This window comes from Drosophila rhopaloa, unplaced genomic scaffold (genome assembly GCF_018152115.1).
Source record: "Drosophila rhopaloa isolate 14029-0021.01 unplaced genomic scaffold, ASM1815211v1 contig_203, whole genome shotgun sequence".
NCBI classification, from domain to species: Eukaryota; Metazoa; Arthropoda; class Insecta; order Diptera; family Drosophilidae; genus Drosophila; species Drosophila rhopaloa.
The window spans coordinates 1,382,578-1,404,318 of NW_025335088.1; the positions used below are offsets into that span (position 1 = coordinate 1,382,578).

Below are 21,741 nucleotides of genomic sequence, written 5' to 3' on the forward strand. Positions count from 1 at the left end.
TTTTTTAATATTAATTTTTTTGTTTTTTTGATTTTCCTATGGGAGCTATATGATGTAGATGTCCGATTTTTATTTAATTGCGCTAACCCCGCATTTGCTTGAGTTATTCTGGGAGCTCATTGTATCATTCTTGGATAATAGGTTTGCCTTAGACATCTTTTTGGACAACGCCCACAGGAAAGTGTCCTTGGTCCGGTCCTGTACACAATTTACACTTCGGATCCTCCAATATTGCGCTATAAGTTGACAAAACGCAGCACGCCACATTTGCTCTCCGCCCTTGGTGTTCGCGTAGCCTCTACATTGATTGGAATAGGCTCAAGGTCGAAGAAAAGGTGACTTACCTCGGAGTTTCCTTAGATCATCGCTTTCGTTGCAAAGGACAAATTGATCGAGTCTGTGGGTCAGCGAGGACAAAATGATAAAATGGACTGGCTCCTCGTCCATTAAGCGGCCTATACCTTTTAGCCAAGGTGCGGCTTTTTAGGGCCATTGTCACCCCGACATTAAACTGGGGAATCCATTGCTGGAGCACGGCCTGTAATTCATCACTAAAACGGTGCAAATGTACATTACAAAGGGTCTCAGGACGATGCTGTGACACCATTATGTGGAAAATCAAGTTATGTTCCAGGACACGGAAGTGCCGATGGTACCGGTGACGATTTGTAACTCCTCAAATCGATACCGGGAACGTCTCCTTAAACATACAAACTGTTTGGCAAAACACACCATTGCAATAAACACACGACACCCAATAGACCGTAGAAACGGACAGACGCACTCACTGCGTAGCGAACTTTTGGCTGAAAAAAGGGTATACGAATTCTGTTTTCCAGCTCTATTCACAAATTGCACAGAAGTTACTTAATCAATTACCAAAAAAAATGTATGTAATGGCAATGCATACTAGAAAAGGAAACAACTATAGTAAATGAAACTTAACTGCAAACAACACCACTTTTCACAAGGAAGGACCCTATAGACAATGCTTTGTGCTGGTGGTTAATACAAACGAGCGGCGTCGACATCCAGGGATAAACTTATGTAGTTAGTTTTGTAGGTCCCCTATTTGCTCGTAGGGCTCATAGTCAAAGTAAAAAAGCTGCTTTTGTTTAGTTTTTTTTTTTTACATAAAAAGGGATTTCGAAAAGATACTGTGCTCTAAAAAAATCCCGATTAGAGGGTTTTGGTTATTTTAGGTAAGTGGTTTTCCTCTTCTAAGCAATATTAAAATCAATTTCAATGTTGAATTTCCTCACGTTCTTTATTCCCAGCATTGGGTCGTTAAACTGAAAAATTTGAGGTATGTGGTTTTCTTTGCTTGATTCGCACCCAATCGGTTGCGTCAAGAAAGCGCGATTCAGCATAAAAACGTGTTGGGTTCCGCGTTAAAAAAATAAAAAAACCTTTGTTTGAAAGCAACCCAATCAGATTTTAAGAATTCCTAAATCACCACTCAGGAGTATAGAAATACATCTTACATCGTGGAGAAATTTAATTCTATATTAATTAACAACAATAAAGACATTTTGTTTTTTCTTTTTTGTGTTTTTTTTTCACATTTTCCAAACAATATACTTTTGAGTACAGAACGGTTTGAAGGCCGCAAATTTGTTTTATTTTTTAAAACAAATATTTTTTTAATTAATTAAAAATATTTTTTTTTTAATTTTGGTTTTGCTGTTTTATGTTTGTACTCTTTGACTACATTTTTAAGTTAAAAATTATTGCTAATAAAATTCTACAGTCCGGAAATATCCCTACTCTTGTGATCTGTTGTAGATTTTGCCAGCCAATAAAAAGACCAAAAAGTACGTTCAACAGGTGCCATCTTCAAAGCCACAATCCCTTCAGCAGCCCCTGCAACAGCAGCATAGTCATCCTACATCACAGCCTCAGTTTCAGATAAATAAGGCTTACAATGTGGTCTCCATTCTTAAGGCAACAGCGCAGAATGCTCACCAGACCCCACACCTGACGCACCAGCAACAACCACCATCCCATCATATCCAGCAAACAAAGCAGCATCAACAAAGCTATGCGAACGTTGTAAATAGATCTATATCTGGTTCAGGACCTGTTGGAGCCCAGCAATCAACGGTTATATGCAACGGCTCCAACATATTGACAGTAAATAGTTGTCAACTAACGTCTGGTGATTTGAATTCGACCGCCATTTACAACCTATCCAATCACAGGGCAATACCTGGATGCCTAGATGGAAACGTTCGCTTTCTCAATGTACCGGACATTACAAAAAATGGCAACCACATCGGTTGCGCAACAGTAGTAACAAATACCTCGATCCCCGTAGTCGGGAATGGAACGAGTTCTTGCAACGGAGCCAGTAATAACAGTCAAATAACGTTGCCTAATTCGCACATAGGATCAACTATGGGTGTCGCTCTGGGCACGACTACAGCAGGGACAAACTACATGCACGACAAGAATATCGTTGGTGTTAGCGTCAATTCTGTTGATACGAGTAGAAAGTATGATTTCAAAAACAGTAGTTTGGTAACAAATAATAGCTTCCAAGCATCGACAGCAGAGGTAAACCATCGGAAATACTGTGATTTTCGGAACAGATGCATTTTACATTAAGTTTTGTTTTAGTTTCCTTACTTTAAAATAACTATTTTCAAAATTTAAAGTCATTCAAACGTTCAGAATTATTTCCAAGCAATAGGACAATTTTGACAACAGTTATGGAAAAATAGGATATTTACAAATGTTTTTTTTAAGTAACTTAAATAAATATTTGTAAACTAGTGAATAAATCTTCTTATTATTACATAAAGATCACAAGGGTATATTGGATTAATGTGAATGATAATATTCCACTTCGAAACAAATTGATAATTCGTTTCGGGGAATAAAAAATGTTAATATATATGTTTTTCTCTATTGCTAACTGTTCCCCATTTTGTCGTTTAAATTGTTCAAGTTGGTGTAAAAAAAAACAGTTCCTTTTTCTTTCTTTTTAATAACTTTTTTATTTTACGATAATGTTCAATTTCATTTCAAGCTCCTACCACGTCCTTGCTGTTGATTTTTAATTTCCCTTTAACATATTTTCAGTATGTATCAACCGGAAACAACAGTTCTGGGAATAACCGTCCTAATCCACCAAGTGGCGGAATATTTCGAGGACCACCGACACAGAATGTCCCAAGAGGTGCTAGCAGCGGTCGCCATCTCCATGTACAACCCATGTACTCACAGTCCCTTCACCAGAACATGGTGCTACAACCATACACACAATATAATCCGCGACAACAAACATTTCCAACTTCACATTTGCAATATGCACCCGCCCCAATGCCCTACTACCAGTACCAATACGTGCCAACTCTCCAGCAGCAGCCGCCGCCACATACTCGTAGTGCCGTTACGGTAAATACGAACGTTAATGTGGGAAACACTTTGCAGCCAGTGCAGTCCGGACCCAATGGTCCACTGCCTGGTCCTGGGGCTACCTCGTCGCAGCTTCAATTGCTTACTAGCACCGTGCAGCCTGGAGCAAACACTGTAATGGGTGTCGGTGGTCCTGGCAGTGGAATGGGAGTGCCTCCTATGGTTGGAGTTGGAGTAATGCCACCAAGTGTACAGCCGCAGCCCGTGCAGGTGCAGCCTGCAGGGAGACGCCGGCATCAGCATCGCTTGCAGATAATCGATCCGACAACTAAAAAAAATATTTTAGACGATTTAGATAAGGCACGTAATTATAAATCTTTACATTTAAAAAAAATTTAACATTTTTTTTTTTGTATAATTTAAAGGGAAACTCAAATACAGATAATGATAACTCGGAACAAGTAACAGTCCTTTCAGATGGCCCAATCCGTGTTCCACAGCAAGATGATGTTGGAAATATTAATTTAAGCAATATACCATCACAAGGGTCTGAATTAAGGACAACTGCAGCTTACACCCCCGTCGGTATGTACTTATAAAGTTTTTTTTTTTAGAATATTGTATTGTATTTGTTAATGTGCGTGCAATAACGCGATCGATATATCGCACTTTTATTATCACTGGGAGTTATTGCATTTTACAAATGCTAAACAATATGCTAAATATGCTAAACTTAATATAATTTAAGGTTTAAAAAAATCAAATTTCCACAATCAATTATCAGAAGTGCAATTTACAGTTTTACAAATTCTTCGCGTTTTACTGCGGCTTATTTAAAACGCAAGATTTTCGCGTAATAAGAACCAAAAAAGTAAAAATTTCTTCATAATATTGAATCCTATTAGCTAAAGAAATAATTAAGATTACTAATTAATATTACTATATTACGCGTTTATTTTTCAAATAATTTTTTTCTATCTCAACATAAAAAATTTGGTAATTAGTAATTGGCTCAGGCTTATTTACAAAAACGCAAAAGTTCAGTAAAAATAGAATAAAATATACCAAAATTTCTCATTCACTCAGAATGTTTTTCTTAACATATCAGATGTATTGTTATAAATCTAAACTTCAACTTATTACTATAAATTACCATATTATAAGAAGGAGTCCTCTTTGTGTTTGTCTTTCTATAGACATATATCGGGTCCAATCGGATATTCATACAAAATTGGTTGAAATGTGATTTGGAGAGATACAAGTGCAACTTGCGCAATGCCACTTTATACATATACATATTTGTCAGGCAAGCATAATATTATTGTTTCTAAATAGAATTGAAAAAAAATGCAGACCTTAAAATTTTTTTTTAAGTCAGGCAACTACATCTACATTATCAACAATAAGAATTTGTTTTTCCTTTATGGTCCCTCAGCAACATTTAAATTTTCAGTTTTAAAGCTATGTAGATAAAACTTTCTCAAAAGTATTTTTTCCCATCGAAAGAATTAGCAAAATAATTGAAAACAAAAAAGAAAGTTGTTTTACTTTTGCAGATGGTACAAAAATTAAATATTTTATATTTCGATAGGGTATGGATATAGTATATTCAGAAATTTGGTTTAAATTTTATAAAAATCGGAGGATAATTTTATATAGCTGCCAAAAATTTTCAAAAAACGCCCTAGCTCCATTGATATAATCAATGAAGCTAAGTCTATTTTTCGATTGTTCGCAAGGCAACTATATGATATAAGTGTCTGATTTTTATAAAAATAAAACCATACTTGTGAAATTGCTAATAAAAATCCTTACGCCCTTTTCTCACTACGGTACTCAGATCGACAAAAAAATACAAGAAATTTACTTACTCTGATATGAACTCAGAATGAACGTTCGTCAAGACCTAAATATATCCTTAAAAAATCTTTTGAAGTGTCTGTTTTCGAAAAACAGGGTTTCTTAGGGTTTAGTGTTTCAAAACCCCAACGAAAAAACTCAAAGATATTGCCTGCAAGAAGTTAAATATTATATGATTAAATAAGTTGTCTGTCCAATGTACTTGAGAATATCTTTTAATAGCCGTTGATTTTTAACAATTTCTCAACAATTCCTTCTGATGAACTCTCAAAAATGCAGTCACACTGGAAAGATTAAAATTTGTCCTATGGCGAACTTGTTATACCCTTGCAGAGGGTATTATAATTTTGGTCAGAAGTTTGTAACGCAGTGAAGGAGACGTTTCCGAAACCATATATATATATATTCTTGATCAGGATCAATAGAGTAGTCGATATAGCCATGTCTATATCCAATAGCTCCAATAGGAACAATCGGAAAAACTATGACATGCTTCTTTCTAAATCTTATTTTTATACCCTTGCAGAGGGTATTATAATTTTGGTCAAAAGTGTGCAACGCAGTGAAGGAGACATCTCCCTATAAAGTATATATATTCTTGATCAGGATCACCTCCTGAGTTGATATAGCCATGTCCGTCTGTCCGTCTGTCTGTCCGTCTGTCTGTCCGTCTGTCTGTCCGTCTGTCTGTTTCTACGCGAACTAGTCTCTCAGTTTTAAAGATATCGAATTGAAACTTTGCACACACCTTTCTTTCCTTTGCACGCAGTATATAAGTCGGAACGGCCGGGATCGGCCGACTATATCCTATAGCTGCCATATAACTGATTGATCGGAAATGCCATAACTCTGCTGTTTATTAAGTTAGGAAGTTGGGACTCTCTATGGGTATTATATTTGGTCAATCAATCCGACGTACCAAATTTCATAAGGATCGGCCGACTATATCCTATAGCTGCCATATAACTGATTGATCGGAAATGCCATAACTCTGCTGTTTGTTAAGTTAGGAAGTTGGGATTTTCTATGGGTTTTATATTTGGCCAATTAATCCGACCTACCAAATTTCATAAGGATCGGCCGACTATATCTTATAGCTGCCATATAACTGATTGATCGGAAATGCCATAACTTTAGTGTTTGTTAAGTTAGGAAGTTGGGATTTTCTATGGGTTTTATTTTTAGCCAATCAATCCGACATATCAAATTTCATAAGGATCGGCCGACTATATTCCATAGCTGCCATATACATAACTGAACGATTGGAAATGCCATAACTTTGGTGATTTTAAAGTTAGGAAGTTGGGATATTTTATGAGTATTAAGAATGCATCATATGAATAATTTTGGAGAATATAATTTGCAGAATATTCTGCAAGGGTATTTCAACTTCGGCTCCGCCCGAAGTTAGCTTTCCTTTCTTGTTTATGCATACCCTGATCAGTCCTCGTGTGTATTAATATATATTAGAGCTCTTGGTTAATAAATTTTACATAAAATTTATTTTTATACCCTTGCAGAGCGTATTATAATTTTGGTCAAAAGTGTGCAACGAAGATGTCTCCTTATCTCCGACCCTATAAAGTATATATATTCTTGATCAGGATCGCCTTCTGAGTTGATATAAGCATGCCCGTCTGTCTGTTTCTACGCGAACTAGTGTCTCAGTTTTAAAGATATCGAATTGAAACTTTGCACACAGTATATAAGTCGGAACGGCCGGGATCGGCCGACTATATCCTATAGCTGCCATATAACTGGTTGATCGGAAATGCCATAACTTTGGAGTTTTTAAAGTTAGGAAGTTGGGATTTTTTATGAGTGTTAAGAATGCATCTTATGAATAGTTTTGGAGAATATCATTTACAGAATATTCAGCTTCGGCTCCGCCCGAAGTTAGCTTTTTTTCTTGTTTTTTTTTAAGGTCATCGAGGCATTTTGACCTCGTTAGAAGGTGTTTTGTTTTGCTATAAAACTAAGCTTTAGAACTGCATAACATATGGCTGTATTGTATTGACAAATGAATATATCTCACAGATTATTCATATAACATTACATACCCATGTGTTAAGAAACAATGATGAAATATACTACTTCCAATTGGACCGCGCAGACGAACGAACAGACTGGCATGGCTAGATCGACTCGTCTTATCATTCTGATCAAAAATGTATATATACTTTATATGTATCCTTCACTGCGTTCCAAAACTTTTGTCTGAAATTAGGGTATTATTACCCTCTGCAAGTGTATAGAAATTGATTTTTTGTTTGAGAACAAATTTTCAATTCCCTCTCGGAGCAATACGTCCACTGTGATAAAAAAAAAAGTATTACGCCTTTATTGGTTTTTCGAAATAGACTTAAATAGTTGTTATATTAAAAAAACATTTCTTGTTAACATTAACATTTTTTGCAGATCCAATATCAATAAGCCGCCAAGATGTTGGGCAGACTCCAATCGTATCCGCCATGTCTGATGCACCTTCGGTTGAAATATTACCAACGCCTCAAAGAGGTAGAAGCAAAAAGTAAGTTATCACTTGATATTGAAATGTCTTCAAGAAAAGGAGGACTTCCTCAATTAATAAAATTCCTACAAGAAATAATGGTTATTTTAATTTTAAGCTCAATGCCTCAAAATTAAATCGAAATTGCAATTTTGCCGACCATTGTGATAAAAAACTTAGTTTGAAATATTAAATCTGAATACGTTAATAAGTATAACTAAATATATTGCGTTTAAAAACAATGAAGCTATGACAGCTGTAAATATATTGTTCAAAAATTCTGAAAATGTATATCCACATGTGTCAAAAAAACAACGAAGTTATAATTATTTTTCCGATTATTCTTTATAATTTATGAATGTTTCATCCAAAGCTGCAATTGGAACAATAGTGGAATTTTGTTAAATAGATTATTTTTAAAGAACTTTTTGTATTACTCGCAGTTTTTGTCTTACATATTTATTTCAATTTTAAACCAAAACCTTGAGTTTTATTAAAATCGATATAGCTCACATATGAAGGCTCGTGTCCTATTTTATCCCCCGTTACTCGTAGCTTATACTCTTGATCAGGAGCAGTAGTCGAGTAGTTTTAGCCATGGCCGTCTATATGTTCGTCCATATGATCAGATATCAGAAACTACAAGAGCTAGGGATTTGGGTTTTTTATGATGATTCTAGGTTGGAGCGCAAGCTTATGTTGCTATGCCCACTCTAACGACCAAAAATCACAAAACACAAAACGTAATATGTCAAAACTGCACTAAACACACTTGTTCAGTCTATATCTATCGACACACTCAAATTTCATTATTTAAAGGACACATTTTCACAGGTAACGCTGTCGAGTTATTATTTATTAATTTTTTTTACGATTTTTAAAGGTACTTAAAAATCAAAACCTTTGATTTTTGCCCAAAAATCGGAGTTATTTGTTGTTTTAAAAATAAACAAATTTTCAAAAAACTACAGCTTTACATGGGGAATTTAGTAAATAAGTACTGTGCAGTAGATTTTGTACACCGACTTTGAAAATTGAAACTTTTCAGGAGAGCGTTTTAAAAATTTATTAATTTTGAAATGTTTTACCCAAGTAACGGTTATCTCCTTGTTTAACGTCAAGTAGATAGGCAGCAATGTTTTTTGCAACTTAATAAAAGTCAAAAAGAAATATTCTTATAAAATAGTTTATTATTAATTTTTTATTTCCAAAAAGGGCGAGTGTATAAACGTAATACGTGGGCCGCCATATTTATTTAGCTTACATTTACTTTTTAGTAATTTATTTCTGTAGCATTTAAGACGTATTGGGAATCTTTTCTATGTAGATTTTTTAGTCGGAGTGGGATTGGTCTTTTATTATGAAAATAAAATAAAAAACAAATATTATATATATATTTTCATTTTAAAAATTTAAAGTTTTATTTTTATACCTTGAATGAAATTTTCCGAAAAAAATGTATAACTTCCATCATTTTAAACATATCAGCGGAATTCATTTTTTTTAAATTCGGAATATGTATTTTTTGTTTTATTAAAATTGAATTATATTAAAATAGGGATTAAACTAACTTAAAATGTCTCATCATAACCTTGCAAAGGGTATTATAATTCCCGCCAAAAGCTTGCAACGCACTGAAGGAGAAATTTCCGACCCTATAAAGTATATATATTCTTGATAAGAATCACCAGGAGAGTCGATCTAGCCATGTCCGTACGTCAGCTTTTACGAAAACTAGTCCTTCAGTTTTAAAGCTATCTGCTTAAAACCAAAAGTTGTTTTTCTATTGCAGGTAGTATATAAGCCGGAACGAGCTGGATCAGAAGACTATATCAAATAGCTCCCATAGAAATAATCGAAAACTGTTGTTTTCAAAATGTTTTTTTTGTTCTCTGGGTTGTGGTAATACTTAAATACTAGGGAATTGCGGATTTAATAAAATTAATATCGGACGTCTATGTATATCATATAACTTCCATAGGAAAATCGAAAAATTGAAAGCAAAATATTCCTTTCAGATATAGTAATTAAATACTATATCAGAATTAAGCTTTCAGTTTTGTAAAAATCGGACCACAATACCATGTATAATATCATAAAACTATGTCTAAAAGCAGCTCAAAATCGTCAGAGCTTCATTGTTTTTAGTAAAATAGGCATAAAATCGAAATAGTCGTTTTGTAATAACTGCAAGGGTATATAAACTTCGGCTTGCCGAAGTTTGCTTTCTTTCGTGTTTTATTTTAATATTAAAAAAGTGTTTTTTAAAAGGTCAAAAGCTAAGCATTTATTGGTGCTCAATTAACTAATTTCTACTTTAATTTTTATACTTCTTTTTATTGTTATAGAATTCCCATAGTGTCTCCCAAAAATGTATCCGAGTCTACTATTGCTCCTACCACCGGTAAGTACAAATATTAGCCGAATCTCAAAAGCCCTAAGATACATTAAATTTGTATAAATTTATTCATCTAGGATGAGTTTTAATGCTTAGTTTTCTAAATGTGTTCTTCCTTTTTATATTTATTAGACCAAATTATTTCCAATGTTTTTCTTAGTAAATATATAATATAATTTGGGCCTGGTGTTACTAGAGATTGAACTTTTTTTTTTAAATTAAATTATTACTATTGTTTTCCTTAGTTTTGTTGTTTGATAACTAAGTGAAAAGGTTTTTGGTTGGATACATATTAATCAAGAAAGGAAAGCTAACTTCGGGGGAGCCGAAAGTTCGGAAGTTTGCATTTTTTATGGGTTTTATTTTTGGTCAATCAATCCGACCTACCAAATTTCATAAGGATCGGTCGACTATATCCTATAGCTGCCATATAACTGAACGATTGGAAATGCCATAACTTTGGTGTTTTTAACGTTAGGAAGTTGGGATTTTTTATGAGTATTAAGAATGCATCATATGAATAATTTTGGAGAATATAATTTACAGATTTCAGAATTCAGCAAGGGTATATCAACTTCGGCTCCGCCCGAAGTTAGCTTTCCTTTCTTGTTTACTGATTATTTTCCCTTTTATAATAACTAATATATATTTAGGCTGAAATCATGATTTTGACTTCAACGTGTTACCAAAAATCCAAAAATTGAATAAATAAACAAGAAAGGAAAGCTAAATTCGGGCGGAGCCGAAGTTGAAATACCCTTGCAGAATATTCTGCAAATTATATTCTCCAAAATTATTCATATGATGCATTCTTAATACTCATAAAAAATCCCAACTTCCTAACTTTAAAAACACCAAAGTTATGGCATTTCCAATCGTCGGCCGATCCTTATGAAATTTGATATGTCGGATTGATTGGGCAAAAATAAAACCCATAGAAAATACCAGCTTCCTAACTTAACAAACACCAAAGTTATGGCATTTCCGATCAATCAGTTATATGGCAGCTATAAGATATAGTCGGCCGATCCTTATGAAATTTGGTACGTCGGATTGATTGGCCAAATATAAAACCCATAGAAAGTCCCAACTTCCTAACTTAACAAACACCAAAGTTATGGCATTTCCGATCAATCAGTTATATGGCAGCTATAGGATATAGTCGGCCGATCCCGGCCGTTCCGACTTATATACTGCGTGCAAAGAAAAGAAGGGTGTGTGCAAAGTTTGAATTCGATATCTTTAAAACTGAGAGACTAGTTCGCGTAGAAACAGACAGACGGACAGACAGACAGACAGACGGACAGACAGACGGACAGACAGACGGACAGACGGACATGGCTATATCAACTCAGGAGGTGATCCTGATCAAGAATATATATACTTTATAGGGTCGGAGATGTCTCCTTCACTGCGTTGCACACTTTTGACCAAAATTATAATACCCTCTGCAAGGGTATAAAAAAACTCAACGTAATTACCTTTAGAAACATCTTAACTAATAATTAATTTTTTTTTGGCTTTTTCTAATGAACCAGTAACTAGTTATGCTGTTCACCGCAAAAACTTTTTTCTTGGAGGTGCCAACGGAGTTTGGCTGCGAACAGCTCATTTATTTTTTTTTGTTCGATGAAAATTTGTGAAAACAGTTTAAATGTTTTACTTTGATATGCTTATAAAATAATTGATCTGACATAAACCATATCGTGTGAAAAAATTCATGACAAGAAAGGAAAGCTAACTTCGGGCGGAGCCGAAGTTGATATACCCTTGCAGAATACTCTGTAAATTATATTCTTCAAAATTATTCATATGATGCATTCTTAATACTCATAAAAAATCCCAACTTCCTAATTTTAAAAACACCAAAGTTATAGCATTTCCAATCGTTCAGTTATATGGCAGCTATAAGATATAGTCTGCCGATCCTTATGAACTTTGGTAGGTCGGATTGATTGGCCAAAAATAAAACCCATAGAAAATCCCAACTTCCTAACTTAACAAACACCAAAGTTATGGCATTTGAGATCAAACAGTTATATGGCGGCTATAGGATATAGTCGGCCGATCCTTATGAAATTTGTTAGGTCGGATTGATTGGCCAAATATAAAACCCGTAGAAAATTTCAAATTCCTAACTTTACAAACACCAAAGTTATGGCATTTCCGATCAATCAGTTATATGGCAGCTATAGGATATAGTCGGCCGATCCCGGCCGTTCCGACATATATACTGCGTGCAAAGGAAAGAAGGCTGTGTGCAAAGTTTCAACTCGATAGCTTTAAAACTGAGAGACTAGTTTGCGTAGAAACAGACAGAAGGACATGACTATATCAACTCAGGAGATGATCCTGATCAAGAATATATATACTTTATAGGGATATAAGAATATATATACTTTATAGGTCACTGCGTTGCACACTTTTGACCAAAATTATAATACCCTTTGCAAGGGTATAAAAATAGGTCTTTTTTCTGTCCGTCTGTCTGTTTCTACGCTAACTAGTCTCTCAGTTTTAAAGATATCGAATTGAAACTTTGCACACACCATTCGTTCCTTTGCACGCAGTATATAAGTCGGAACGGCCGGGATCGGCCGACTATATCCTGTAGCTGCCATATAACTGAACGATTGGAAATGCCATAACTTTGGTGTTTTTAAAGATAGGAAGTTGGGATTTTTATGAGTGTTATAAATGCATCATATAAATAATTGGAGAATATAATTTACAGAATATTATGTTTGTTCTTGTTTTTTTTTTTGTTCTTTGGGATTTGGTAATATTTAAATTTTATGGAATTACGGTTTTAATTAAATAAAAATCGGAGCACAATATCGTATAGCTGCCATAGAAACGCTGGCAAAATGCAGCGCAAAATCGACATAGCTTCATTGTTTTTAGTAATATAAGCATAGAAATCGAAATGTTGTCAATTTGGAATAACTGCAAGGGTATATAAACTTCGGCTTGCCGAAGTTTGCTTCCTTTCTTGTTTTATATATGTTATTCACATAAAAAAAAATATTAAAAAATATATATTTTGGTTAAACAAAACAAAAAAAAAAACGGAAATCGAGAACAATAAATTTAAATAATCCAAAAAAAAGTTACACACAAATAACTCTTCAAAGAAGATTGACTTGGAACAATTTATGTATTGCTCACTTCTGGTCACAGCATAAGACCTTTGATATTTTCCATTCACATTGGTTGTTTCCGCGTATACTTTTGAGGCGCGCACAAGCGATCTTCGTGAGTATAGGCATTATAACTCAATGCGAGTGTATTGTGTGAATACATTTTTTCTTTTGCTTTTTAAATTATTTGAAGACCGATAGCCACGGCTGACGGGAGGTTTTTCTGTTCGTTGTTTCAATCGCATGCATTGGATCGATTTAAACATCTTTATTTTAGTGTTAGTGTGATTCAATATCATCTGTGTCTATCTATAGCGGCTCGGCAACAACGTGACAGTTGCTCCACACATTAATGTGAAACAAATACACATACATGTGTAAATGCGTGCAGCTAAGATATATAATACATAAAACGTGATTACATTCTTAAACATTTTTTAAAATATTGTTTATGAAATAATACCTTATTTTTTGTAAAGTGATTATTTGATTACATTATTTAATTCTGACAAGACGTCTAAGAAATGTGAATATTATTAATTATATATTTAAAATAAAGAATATATTAGTAAATAAGTATTTTTATAGTTCATTTAAAGCTTTAAATTAATTAAAACATATAAAATTGCTGGTTAGGGAAATTTAATTCATAAATAGTTTTTCGGTAGTGAAATTTCAAAGTGGCGTGTGTTGCTGTAAAAATAAAGTAGGCTGTTTCCGAAAAATGCCGGGGCTGCCCATTTTATTCCCGTTTAAGTTTTATTGCTAAATAACAAACAAATTATTTTATTGTACGCAAAATAAAAGAAGTAAGAAAGGCGTTTTTAAAGTAAGGAAATTGGGATTTTCTATGGGTTTAATTTTTGGCCAATCAATCCGACCTACCAAATTTCATAAGGATCGGCCGACTATATCCTATAGCTGCCATACAACTAAACGATTGGAAATGCCATAACTTTGGTGTTTTTAAAGTTAGGAAGTTGGGATTTTTATGGGTTTTATTTTTGGACAACCGATCCGATTTCCGATTATTTCTATGGGAGCTACATGATATAGTCGCCCGATTCGGCTCGTTCCGACTTATATGCTACCTGCAATAGAAAAACAACTTTTGGTTTTAAGCAGATAGCTTAAAAACTAAAAGACTAGTTTTCGTAAAAGCTGACGTACGGACATGGCTAGATCGACTCTCCTGTCTCTTTCACTGCATTGCAAATTTTTGACTGAAATTATAATACCCTCTGCAACGGTGTACAAATTTACTCTAAAACTCTCAGAACCAAATTCTAATTAAATGAATATATTTTTTTTTATTGTAAAAAAAATCGAATTTTTAGAAAGTGAAACGGATATCTAGTAATTGAAAAACCTATTTTTATTTCCTTGCAGAGGGTATTATAATTCTGGTCAAAAGTGTGCAACGCAGTGAAGGAGACGTGCCCGACCTTATTAAGTTTATATTTACTGTCAGGATCGCGTCCTGAGTTGATATAAGCATGTCCGTCTGTCCGTTTGTCTGTCATATCCCATAGCTGCCATATAACTGGTTGATCGGAAATGCCATAACTTTGATGTTTGTAAAGTTAGGAAGTTGGGATTTTTATGAGTATTAAGAATGCATCATATGAATAATTTTGGAGAATATTATTTACAGAATATTCTGCAAGGGTATAGCTTAAAGTTAGCTTTCCTTTCTTGTTAAACCTATAGTAGAGTAAAAGAATATATGGGGAATGGAGATCTTGAAAACTATATGAACTGGATATTTATAAGCAGCGCAATATTTTTGACAAAATTTGTGAAATTCTGTAGGAACAAGACGGTATATAATTATTCGATAATAAATTATTCCAAATCGAAGCTTTCAGGAAATTAAATTTAGCTCTAGTAGATAAATAAACCCCAATTGCAGGTGGCGCCCTGTCTTGGGTGCATAATCCTATTAAAATAGAATAAAAAAGTAACTGGTATTTCATGTCATTATATATTATTATATTTATCTCCAAGCTTTTTATTTAAGATTAATATTTAAGACTCAAAAAGTCGCATTGTTTTTGAATGGTAAACAAACATATGAATCATTTTTTTTTTAATTTGGATACTTATAGATGAAACGGATGATGCAGTATCAAAACCTGTTGCCGCAACTACTAAGGAATCATTGCAGACAAATCTGACGCATCAAAAATTACTCTCATCCGAATCAACGCAACAGAAGCAAACGACATCAAATACTGAGATTACAAAGGAAGTGCCAACTGCATCAGAAGAAACTAATACTGCTGAATTAGATTCTGGTGGGTTCCCGGGAGACCTTTCAACAGAGTTGCTGGCTGTCACTGTGAAGAACAGTCAACCGACATCAAATGTTTCTGCCGAGTCTGAAATCGCTGGTATTGACGAAATACCGCCCGCTGAAGTCAGTGCGGATTCCTCCTACATGCACACAAGTTTACAAGATTCTGAACACACATTGTCTACCGAAATAATAGTGAAATCTACAGATGAGAGTTTTAACGATAACCAAAGCGAACAGCAAGCAACTCAACCAGAAATAACATTAAGAAGTGTCCCTAATGACACAAATTTATCACCGATGGCATTAAAAGACGAGACTTGTTTGGACAATGGTCAAACCGAAGCAGCAAGCACTATAAATGCTAAAGATCATGTTGACGTTTTAGAAAAGGCCCCTACTAGGGAGCCAACAAAAGACTTGCTTTCATCGAATAACACAGAAGTAGATGTAGATCGCCAGTCCGATTTAAATTTAGACCTAAAGCCAGAGACGGACCTTGAGGAAAACGCCAAATCTACTGATATAAAAATTGAAGAAACAGGAAATGCTGGATCATCTTGTATCAACTATAATGAGGGTCAATGGTCTCCAAGCAATCCAAGTGGAAAGAAACAATACAATCGAGATCAGTTGTTACAATTACGGGAGGTAAAGGCCTCGCGAATTCAGCCAGAAGTGAAAAATGTATCCATTCTTCCTCAACCGAACTTAATGCCATCATTTATCCGCAACAACAATAATAATAAGCGCGTTCAATCGATGGTTGGTATGATTGGCAATCGTAACAGTGAATCCGGAGGAAATTATATTAACAAGCAGATGTCAATGTCAGGTGTTCAGGGTGGGGGTGGCAGAAGCAGCATGAAAGGCATGATCCACGTTAATCTGTCCTTAAATCAAGATGTAAAACTCAGTGAGAATGAAAATGCCTGGCGCCCACGAGCCTTGAACAAATCAGACGTTGACAGTGACACAAAATCAACGCAAGAAAAGGATGAATTGGTTCGTCGGGTTCGGGGTATTTTAAACAAGCTTACTCCTGAAAGGTTCGATACGCTTGTCGAGGAGATTGTAAAATTAAAAATTGATACACCCGACAAAATGGACGAAGTTATTGTGCTGGTATTTGAAAAAGCAATTGATGAGCCAAACTTTTCAGTATCATATGCCAGACTATGCCATCGTCTTATTTCAGAAGTAAAGGCGCGAGACGAGCGTATGGAAATCGGCACCAAATCTAATTTGGCACACTTTCGAAATGCTTTGTTAGATAAAACAGAACGGGAGTTCACACAGAACGTCTCCCAAAGCACGGCAAAAGAAAAAAAATTGCAGCCAATTGTGGATAAAATAAAGAAATGTAGCGATGCAAACGAAAAAGCCGAACTTGAGGCATTCTTAGAAGAGGAGGAAAGAAAAATACGAAGACGCTCCGGAGGCACAGTTCGATTTATCGGGGAACTTTTTAAAATATCCATGTTGACCGGTAAAATCATTTATTCTTGCATTGATACTCTTCTTAATCCCCATTCTGAAGACATGCTTGAATGCCTATGTAAGCTGCTGACAACGGTGGGTGCCAAATTTGAACAGACCCCAGTTAATTCAAAGGACCCTAGTCGGTGTTATTCATTGGAAAAATCGATAGCCAGAATGCAGGCAATCGCTTCAAAAACTGACAAAGATGGTGCCAAAGTAAGCTCCAGAGTGCGTTTTATGCTTCAAGATGTTATAGATTTGCGCAAAAACAAATGGCAAACTTCGCGAAATGAAGCACCCAAAACCATGGGGCAAATTGAAAAAGAGGCAAAGAACGAGCAGCTTTCTGCGCAGTATTTTGGTACACTTTCCAGTACTACGCCCGTTGGATCACAGGGCGGCTCTGGTAAACGAGATGATCGTGGCAATGCTCGATACGGCGAATCTCGTTCTGGTAGCGGGTATGGCGGGAGTCACAGTCAACGTGGTGACAACGGAAATCTGCGACACCAGCAGCAAAACAATTCTGGCGAAGGTAGGGGCTCTGGCGGAGCTGGTCACTCCAATGGAAACAATGATGACAATACTTGGCATGTGCAAACAAGCAAAGGTAGCCGTTCCCAAGCAGTTGACAGTAATAAACTGGAGGGCCTGGTAAGAACTATTTACCTATTTAAGTTGTTTTTTTTGTTCTAGAAATAGTTATAGTTCTGCATATCAAAAATTATGAAATTATGATGATTTTATTTTAATCCGGGCATAGAAATGATAAGTAAATTGAAAGGACTTCTTACTGTTATTTTTGTACCTAAATCTCTCCTGTTCAATCGGTTTTAAAAATTTAATTTTAAGCTCAGAACAGCATGAAAAAGCGAAAACTTGCTCTTGATGACAATATGTAGTGTTATAAATTCAAGTGTTTTTATACTTTGGTTTGCCGGAGATAGTTCAAAGTTACTTATTTAATAAAATTGGTATTTAACATATAATTAATTTTTAATATTTCAGTCTAAACTTTCTGACCAAAACTTAGAAACAAAAAAGATGGGCGGACTAACGCAATTTCTTTGGAATAGCAGCACAAGACAATCATCTGCTCCCACATCAACACCATCCAATCCCTTTGCTGTACTATCATCCCTAATAGATAAAAACAGCACTGATAGGGATCGCGATCGAGATCGCAGTGGGCCCAGAAACAAGGGCTCGTATAACAAAGGATCTATGGAACGCGATCGTTATGATAGAGGTATTTCTTTGAGATTTGTTAAACCATTCAAAAAATAGTAATACAAAAACTGTCCAAAAAGGTCTTCATTCGAGAACTGGGTCATCACAAGGATCACGAGAAAACTCATCCTCCCGCGGTGGCCAGCAAAGTCAGAGTCGCAGTTTGTTAAGTTCTACAGTTCAAAAATCTGCTAGTCATTCAAAATACACGCAACAGGCACCAGCACGTCATACTGGAAAAGTGAGTATTAATTATAAAATGATTAAGATGTGTATTATGTATATTAAAAAAAATGTTAAGTGTATTTACGATGTGACAAGTCGATTTTCGACCCTATAGGTATTTATATTCTTGATCAGCAACTCCATGCAAGTAGATTTAGACATGTCTGTGAAGTGCCTTAAGCATCAGTATAAATATACTACAAGCGTTCGAGGCGAATTACACATTTATTTTGCACATTTTTGATGGGAAGATTGTGAAAATATGTGCGAGTGGGATTGGGCTATAAAACAGCAAACATCAAATAATTCTTTTCCATGTGGAATTGATAATTTATCAGAACGAAATATCCCTTGTGTTTTGAGAAATTGTTTTAAGTAGGGTACGATTTTGGCCCGCAATTGAGTTCAACTGTTTGTGTACTTTTTACAATATTAAAATGGTGAAAAAAGTTTCCGAAGTCGAAAAAAAATATCCTTATAATCAATGTTGGCAATCTGTCTTTCTGGACCAGTTCGAATGGACTTTTGAACCCGACCATTCTTCTGTAGAATTCACTCAGCTGACTTCTTGGCATGCCACTATTTTGACTTTGCCTTTATACCACCCAGCATATTCGCATAAATGTTGTGGCCCTTCTGATCTGAGAATTCCTCCATGAAATGGTCATACACCTCACAAGTGACGCAACGCCTTTCATTCTTTTGAATTATACCGCCCATCTGCTCCAGAATTAAGTCGTTGAAAGTTTCCGCTGACGGATCCGACCGCATAAGGCCCCTCTCTTATCACGCCTTGTGGCCGTCTCTCTACTGCGCCAGATTTGGTACCACTTCCGGACGCCACCACGGTAAGCAGACCACCGGAAATAAATAATTAAAACTGAAAGGTCGAGTGGTCAAACAGAGTCGGAATAACAGCGTCCGAGCACCCCCTCCAACATGCTGCGTTCGGCATGTGCCGTGCCACCAATGTAGCAGTTTTTCTTAAGGGAGTTGTCTTATCCCCCAACATCTACGTCAGCGTCTTGTCTATAACGGAATCTGTTTCTAGTCGCCGTCGCGGGGAGAGAATAGTCGCACTTCTAGCGCCTTACACAGTTACGGCAGGTGACAAGTCAATCGTTTATCCGCCTATGTAACACCTTGTAACACTTATTATGATAAGAAGTACACAACGCTGTTTCTAAAAATTGTAAAATTTGTTTCAGCATCTTTGGTGAATATCCTTGCCAAAGGGCTCTATTTTTAACTCTGATCTGCGTTGAGAAGTTTTTTCCCTAAGCTCAAAGCCAATCATCGGTCCCTGTTTCTTGCATATTGCAACGGTGAGGGTTCTTTAAAACGTTCTAAACGAAAATTTACATTTTTGCACACAAGGTTAATTTACTTTATTTGTTAAAATTACCATTTTTGCTTTAATTTAATTAGACGAATAATTGAAAACATTATATATTTTTGTTTGTTGTTGCATGAAAGTTATTTAAATTATCATTGCTTTCTTTTAGGCACAGTCATCGCTGGTCAGCTCCAGCACCGGAGGTCTTTACCGTGGCAGCGATCCACCGTCGTCTGCATCTTCATCTACAACGTTCCCGCAGGGTGTTCGTTCTATAGCTCCGGTGGCAGTGTTCAATGAGGCCAGTGAAACAGATCTTAAGCTCATCATGTCTGTTGTCTCAGAAATGATTGAGCTTTCGGCAGCCTCGAAAGCAGTAACGCCCGCTGTAGTTTCGTGTATGAAACGAGTACCAGAGGAACTGCGCTGTAGTTTCATATATTACATATTAACAGACTATTTGCATTTAGCGAATGTCGGCAAACAGTACAGGCGGTATTTGGCCATTGCTGTTTCCCAACTTATTCAACAGAATTACATCTCTGTGGATCACTTCAGACTGGCGTACAACGAATTTACCGAGTACGCAAACGATTTAATTGTTGATATTCCAGAGCTTTGGCTATATATTCTTCAATTTGCCGGTAATTGTCAATGATTGGGTTTACCAACATAACGTATCAGTACCCTTTTTAAACTACTTCCTTAGTAAAATATTTATAATATATATTTAAAACTGTTTTTCTTACAGGGCCATTAATTGTGAAGAAAATCTTGACTGTATCAGATTTGTGGAACAAAAATATGAAAGACAGCAGCCCATCACACGTGGCTAAAAAGTTCCTTAAAACATATTTGATATATTGTACACAAGAAGTTGGACCGAATTTTGCTCGAAGTATGTGGACCAAGTTCAACCTAAAATGGTCAGATTTTATGCCTGAAAATGAAGTCCCTGACTTTATTAAATCAAATGTGAGTTATAAAGATAAGTTTTAAATATTTTAAGGGTATTTTTTTATAATTTAATAACTTATGTATGTTTTCGATTTTAAATCTTATACCGCAGTATGAGTTTTGTTTTAAGAAAAAGACTCCAAAGTAGAGCAACGCAGTTATTAGAGAACTCTGTTTTCAGCGTTGCAACACTAAGCAAGTTAATGTAGCTATGTCCGTCTAAACGACCAGAGAAACAATATCAAAATTATAACTTGCTTACTTTCTGTTTAGCATAAGTAATTTTATTTAATTTTCAACTATGGCTTACCCTTTGTGTTAAAATCCAATAACAAAATTGGAACATTCAAGTTTAATCAGCAAATCAATTAAAGTCCTTAAAACAGGTTTTTTCTGTCAAATTTCTGACCAAATATTTTATAAATATTTATTGAGTCTGCCAAAGTCAATCGGCAATCCCAATGATCTTTTGAAATAACCCATAGTTATTACCGTCTTGTAATCGTAATGGGTTCATCTTAATTTTTTGTTTGGTTTGTTTGCTTATTATCAATTAAAATAAACAATTTAACATTAAAGAAGTTCACCGTAAATATTAAATTTGTATACCCTTGCAAATGGTATTACAATTTCAGATAAAAGTTAGCAACCTAGTAAAACATACATCACCGGTCGTTGTACTAAAGTGTTTATACTGTTATGGCGGTCTGTCCGATTATACAAAAACTAGTCCCTCAGTTTTAAACCTATATGAATAAACCCTTCCTAAAAATCTTCTTGCTATTACAGGGACAGTGTTGGAAAAAATAAGAGAAACTATATTTTCTTTTGCAGATTAAGCTCAATGGCCAAATTTGAAAATAATTATTGGCCTAAAAGAAACGGCACATAGCGAACTGATATCCATACTTTATTTTGCGACCCTTTTTGAGTTGCTTCTTTACTTGC

The 21,741-nt window shown here is 35.2% G+C and overlaps 2 protein-coding genes across 4 annotated transcripts in view; one reads left to right on the forward strand and one right to left on the reverse strand.

The window, feature by feature from the left end:
* Nucleotides 1-21,741, reverse strand: part of LOC108042590 (metabotropic glutamate receptor) — a 105,398-nt gene that overhangs the window by 27,432 nt on the left and 56,225 nt on the right. The window lies entirely within an intron of this gene.
* LOC108042587 (eukaryotic translation initiation factor 4 gamma 1) overlaps nt 1-21,741 on the forward strand; it is a 31,772-nt gene that overhangs the window by 7,008 nt on the left and 3,023 nt on the right. Inside the window, exons 4-13 of one of the 3 annotated variants that reach the window (XM_017120919.2) lie at nt 1,786-2,556; nt 3,085-3,720; nt 3,786-3,945; nt 7,639-7,750; nt 10,078-10,133; nt 15,376-17,699; nt 18,054-18,294; nt 18,356-18,516; nt 20,006-20,480; nt 20,588-20,811. In XM_017120919.2, coding sequence (XP_016976408.1) covers nt 1,786-2,556; nt 3,085-3,720; nt 3,786-3,945; nt 7,639-7,750; nt 10,078-10,133; nt 15,376-17,699; nt 18,054-18,294; nt 18,356-18,516; nt 20,006-20,480; nt 20,588-20,811 — 5,160 coding nt within the window. Of the gene's footprint in view, nt 1-1,785; nt 2,557-3,084; nt 3,721-3,785; nt 3,946-7,638; nt 7,755-10,077; nt 10,134-15,375; nt 17,700-18,053; nt 18,295-18,355; nt 18,517-20,005; nt 20,481-20,587; nt 20,812-21,741 lie in introns of those variants that run through there. The other 2 variants (XM_017120920.2, XM_017120921.2) reach the window with 2 other exon arrangements.